General features: G+C 47.6%; 1 protein-coding gene and 1 long non-coding RNA gene across 3 annotated transcripts in view; one reads left to right on the forward strand and one right to left on the reverse strand.

Moving 5' to 3' along the window:
* LOC142046573 (uncharacterized) overlaps positions 1-6,000 on the forward strand; it is a 92,711-nt gene that overhangs the window by 74,178 nt on the left and 12,533 nt on the right. The window lies entirely within an intron of this gene.
* Positions 3,187-6,000, reverse strand: part of CEP85L (centrosomal protein 85L) — a 185,620-nt gene continuing 182,806 nt past the window's right edge. For both annotated transcript variants that reach the window (XM_032780536.2, XM_032780534.2), the window contains one exon: positions 3,187-3,805. In XM_032780536.2, coding sequence (XP_032636427.1) covers positions 3,642-3,805 — 164 coding nt within the window. In that variant the 3' untranslated portion in view covers positions 3,187-3,641. The remainder of the gene's footprint in view (positions 3,806-6,000) is intronic.

Below are 6,000 nucleotides of genomic sequence, written 5' to 3' on the forward strand. Positions count from 1 at the left end.
GATTTTTTTTTGTCCCGTCTGCTTATTGAAGTATGGTGTTGCTTAGACATGGATTTCCTCCCTTTTACCCCACCAAATACTCTTAGTTGACTGTCTGAAGTGAAGATGTTGTATTCCTGACACTAGACAAATTTGCTATAAACACAGGATTATGACTTCACTTCAGGGTCAAGCAGAAAAAAGTGAGTTATATAGAAGTAAGTAGTTATTAAAACTACTAATCAAAACAGCAACCACTAAGTTATAGGCAAAAGATTCCTTATTTTCAGTTTTGCCCTAATGTGAAATTCTCTCTTTAAAGTTGTGTCAATAATAATTCTACAAACTACAATTTTTAGGCAATTAAAAAAAAACCCTAAAAACCAAGGGGCAAAAAGATAGCTTCTTTCTTAGCCCCCGAATATTTTTTTAAAAAATGTAAAGATTACGCTGTTCAGTTGTAAGGCTGGAAGACTTAATGCTCCCAAAGTTGCTGCTTCAGTCTGAGCAAATCTGCATTTGAAAAATACTGAGAACCATTAATATAAACACTAACAGATTTTCACAGATCTAGGCCAGGTGGAAGGACAGTTTAGCAAGTAAGACTTGTTGAATAAATAAGCCCATGTAATAGTTAGAAAAGACTGACCAGAAGATTTTTAAATCACTAAGTTCATAAGAATGACATTTAAACTCTCCTTGTAACACAAAACAGAAGGCTGAAAATTTCAACGTTAAAATCAGCAATGTCAATCCACATTATCCTTAAGCTATTTTTTCTGTTTTTAACAAATGGTGAAAATTAAATATAGATATTAATGTCAGAAAAACCAAATAGCCATTCCTTTACCACAGTTTGCTATCTTCCAGCCTACTTTGTCATGGCCCATAAGCTTACTAACAAAAGATTTCTAATGCTGTCAGCACTGTACTGTCAGCTGTAATAACTCCACAAGCGAGCTGCAGCTATTTGCTCTCAAACTTTTTCAATTTTTAAATGTTTGCAATCTTATGCTTGATTCTCATTGTCTAACATTAATAATGCAGCTTGGCAGCCATTTTGGCCAGGTCAGCATTTGAAGGCAGAACTTATTTGCTATGTTTGTCTCCAGTGAAATAGAGGCATCCTTGTTTTACAGTTACCCAGCTAAGGGTATGGCTACACTTGCAGGTGTGCAGCGCTGGGAGTTCCAGCTGTCTTCGTACAGCTGTGTAGGGAAAGCTCTGCAGTGTGGCCACACTGACAGCTACCAGCACTGCAGTGTGGCCACATTTGCAGAATTTGCAGTGCTGCTGGGAGTGGTGCATTATGGGCAGCTATCCCAGCATTCAAGTGGCTGGAACGTGCTTTTCAGAAGAAGGGGGTGGGGTGGAGTGTGACAGGGAGTGTGGGGGAGACAGAGAGTGGATTTTTGGAGCTGACACTGTGTCAGCTCCCTGCCTTGCAAGTTCTAAGGACTGGAGGATACACAGCACCAACCTTCAATCATTTTAAAAGTTTTGACCCTTCCCCCACCCCTGTTATTCACTAAATGCAAATTATGCACTCCTAAATAGCCTTCAGACCACATAAGCAGCTGCTCAACACAGACTCTCCCCTCCCCTCTCTCCTCAAGCAAACAGCTGTGAACATTCCAAAGCAATTCCCCTGCCTGCCTCCCCTCGCTGGAGCAAACAGAGCTGTGTTTGTTTTTTAGATAAGCAGCTCCGGGAAGCCCGGAGTTCAGCCACTCTTCCGGTTTGTTGTGAACAGGCATTCTGGGATACCTCCTAATACCTTGGAGGCCAATTACAGCGCTTTTGGTGGCCACACTTGACGAGCAGCGCTGCATCACCAGCGCTGCAATCGTTATACCCCAAGCAGACCAAGTGTACAGCCAGCGCTGCAGCCAGGGAATTGCAGCGCTGGATGTGCCTTGCAGGTGTGGACAGTTACTGAGTTGCAGCGCTGTAAACCCACCGCCAGCGCTGCAACTCTCCAGTGTAGCCATGGCCAAAGTTCTGATCACAGAATCGTTTTATAGGAGTGCTAATATTCTATCTGTCCTGCAGGGGCAGTCTTGCACTGGATAACAATGTGTTCCTGTATTTTTTTTTAAAGTAATCTTTTCCTGCAGGACTGGAAAAATCTACAAGTCCTGCACACCACACAAAATGATAGAGTCTGCCAATAACATTCTGAGCTTTCAGCACTAAGAGGCAGAAAATTTTATAGGCCCAGATGCTGCAAGATTTGGGTTGTTCATTACCTTCAGGTGGCCTGCAGGATTGGGCCCTGGATATATAGGCTGAACACATTTAAAACAGAGGTTGTAGACAGAAAATAAACTACAGTACACACAGGGCCGGTGCTACCATTTAGGCGGACTAGGCGATCGCCTGCGGCGCCAGGATTTGGGGGCACCAAAAAGCGGCGCCCTCCAATTTTTGTTTTTAAGTGTTTGAGTGGCCACTCCGGAAAGGGAGTCTGAGCTGCCACCGGCCGCCCAGGGGTTCCCTGGGGTCAGCGCGCCGTTGCCGGCAGCCCAGGGGTCCCACTGCGCAGTCGCTGCTCCCGCCTTCCAGGCTTGCGGTGCCAATCAGCTGTTTGGTGCCGCAAGCCTGGGAGGAGAATTAGAGCAGGACAGCGTGCTCGGAGAGGACATGGAGCAGAGGTGAGCTAGGGTGGGGAGGTACCGCAGGGCTCCCCGGCCCTGGGGGTGGGGGGCGCCACAGGGCAGAGAGGAGCTGCTGCAGGGCTGGGGGGACGCAAGGTGGAAGTTTCGCCTAGGGCGCAAAACTTCCTTGCACCGACCCTGAGTACACACACCATGAGACATCTCCAGTGTCCTTTTTTCTGACAGAAAGCCAGTCTTAAGACTTACAGCAGCTGGCTTTTGTGTGTTTGTGTCAGTCTTCATATTACTGAAACAAAGTTTTTAGCAACATGTTAAAAGATGGACATATGAGGAAGGCTAACATCTAAATCTGATGGGACCACATTCACATACAGAGTTTGTTTGCCTAGACTGTTGCTGGATAAAATAAAAACCCTAATAATCAACAGGGATCAGCTGCTGAAACCACACCTTCTTTCCCTTACCTAATCACAAGGCAATTATAAAAAGAGCAACCACCTTTTGTAGTAGTCAAAGACCACCCCAATTGCAGTTTCCAACATGATGTGTTTTGCAGAAGTATCTGGCTCCACGGTCCATTTTTTCTCTACACCTTTGGGTGCTTGAACGTGTCACTCCAGCCTTTGAATTCAGACTGTGCAACTCCAACTCCGAAGGAAAGTAAGTACAGTAGTAACAATAATGCCATTTTCTGAGACTTTGCTTTGATGCCGGAAAACAATATAACCACACAGATTGTTTAAATGAGCCATGAGGGAGGAAATAAAATCCTACATCTCTAATGGGAACATTCTTCACAGCTTGGTCCTACATTCAATAGTTTGGAGAACACAGATTTTCTTGAGATCTGTACCACTCTCTTCAAATTAAGATTTCCTCACCATCCCCCAAATTAAATATGCACAACCCTCAGACCCATCAGACACCCATGTGCAGCTCATATACAGTATGCAATCTTCCCATATGGCTCCTTCATCGAAATGCAAAGATCTGTAACACAGCAGCATTTAATAATGTAGTCACTGCTGTGAGACCAAAAATTTATCATTGGGTAATGCAGTTGTCTCCCATGTCCTGAGCATAACGGTCTGATACTGTAGTCCTCAGTTCATCAATATCCTTCCGTAATTGACACACCTCCGAGAGTTTCTTGGTGAGAGTTTCTGTGCTGTGGTAATTCTCATTCTCTTCAGCTGAACAGCTCATTGCTGTGAAAAACAAGACACAGCTAGAGCTTAGCATGCAACCACATGAAAGCTTACACATTCACTCAATTCAAAGAGTGCACATTTGGTTTTTAGTTAGTGATACCAGGACAAATCTTGCTTCAATATAATGAAAAGCCATCAAAATGCAGTATTTAGTGCACTTAAAACCATACACTATTCCTTTTTTGAATCTAGCGTAGCTCTTTCAAAGTGGCAAAGGAAAAACTTAAAGGGCAGATTGACTACATGACTTTACAGGGAGCTCCTGCCAATAGAAAGTGTGCTGGGTGGGATGGAGAAGTGGTAGCAGCACAACTTTCTCCCCAGGAGTCTGGTGGCAAAGAGGCACAGCCCAGAAGCAGCTGATGGCAGGTCTGGGCAACCTGGTGGAGGCCAAGGCATACAGGATGTGTTGTTTCTGTAGCCTGGGACATCTCGAACAGAGATTCAATTTACTCTCCCCGAGACCTCGCAGAGTAAAACCACCATTCGGCCAACCCCTTCAAATGTAGCGGAGGGAACAGAAATCAGAAGTACACACGTATCGATCCCTGCCCCCACACTCACTAATCCATAAACATGGCTGGTCTGCAACAGCTCTCTATTAAGAATTAGTGAGGTCCTATAGTATTTTCTTTAACTGATATCAGCTCATGTTGTGATCCTACTGGATCTCACAAAATCAAGTCAGATTAATAATCAGTTGGGCTATCTCAGTGCAACACCTATTTGCTTCAGGAGGAGGATTCTATTAGTAGTAAACCTGTGTTACTGAAAGCATCCCTTTTGGATGTGTTGTAAACCTGGAGTTTTGACTACTTACACACCTCTGCCCTGAAACAATGTGGTCTGAAGTAACACAAATTCGGATATAACACAGTAAAGCAGTGCTCCAGGGGATGGGGCTGCTTTACCGCGTTATATCCGAATTCGTGTTACCGCAAGCAGTTCCTCAGCTCACCTCTGCTCTGCCTCCTCCCAGTCTTGCTAGGCCAATCAGCTGTTTGGCACAGCAAGCCTGGGAGGGAGGGGGAAGCGGAGCTGTGGCACACTTGTGGGAAGAGGCGGAGTGGAGGTGAGCTGGGGCAGGCGGGCCACAGCAAGTAATGGGGTGGCGCAGAGGAACCGCTCCCCGTCCCAGCTCACCTCCGCTCTGCCGCCTCCTCCTCCCCGTACGAGCACAGTGCTCAGCTCTGCTGCTCCTCCCTCCCATGCTTGCCGTGCCAAACAACTGATTGGCTCGGCAAGCCTAGGAGGGAGGGGAGAGAAGCGGTGCGCTCGTGGGAGGAGGCAGAATGGAGGTAAGCTGAGGGGGCCTGGGGAAGGCCGCAGCAAGTAATGGGGGGCACAGAGGAACTGCTTCAGCTCATCTCCGCCTCCTCCCCTGAGCACGCCACCGTCGCTCTGCTTCTCCAGGCTTGCCAGGCCAAACAGCTGATTGGTGCAGCAAGCCTGGAAGGGAGGGAGGGAGGGAGGGAGAAGAGGAGTGGTGGCAGTGTACTCAGGGAGGAGGTGGAGGCAGAGCGGAGGTGAGCTGGGGCAGGAAGTGGTTCCTCTCCCTACCCAGATCTAATGTGGTCTCACCTATAACACAGTGATATTTTTTGGCTCCTGAGGACCGCGTTATATTAGGGTAGAGGCAGTGATGAGCTCCCAAAATCCTAATAACCGGTTCCCTACCGGGTTCTCGGCGGCACTTCAGCAACAGGGGGGTCTTCACTCACTCCAGGTTTTCAACAGCGGGTCCTTCACCTGGAGTGAGTGAGGACACTCCCACTGCCGAAGAGTTGCCGAAGACCCGGTAGGGAACCGCGCAATGAGTACAAGCCCCGCGTGCCTTTCCCCTCATCTGACCCCAACTGCCCCCCTCAGAATCCGCAACCCATCAACTCCCCCTGCTCCTTGTCCCTGACCACCCCCTCCCAAGACCCCCTCCAACTCCCTAACCGACTCTCCCCGCTCCCTGTCCCCTGACTGCCCCAACCCCATTCACCACCATCCCGACAGACCCCCGGAACTCCCACACTTACCCCATGTCATAGCTTCCTACTCAGATTTGAACCTTAGCGTTCATAAAACGAGAAGCTAGCATGAACCCTCTAAGCTTAATTACCAGCTTAGATCTGATATCGCTGCCCCCAGCCAAGGATTCCAGGGCTTGGCTCCCTCTCTGGTCTCCCAAAACCTTCTCTGGG

Source organism: Chelonoidis abingdonii, chromosome 3, assembly GCF_003597395.2.
Source record: "Chelonoidis abingdonii isolate Lonesome George chromosome 3, CheloAbing_2.0, whole genome shotgun sequence".
Classification (NCBI taxonomy): Eukaryota; Metazoa; Chordata; order Testudines; family Testudinidae; genus Chelonoidis; species Chelonoidis abingdonii.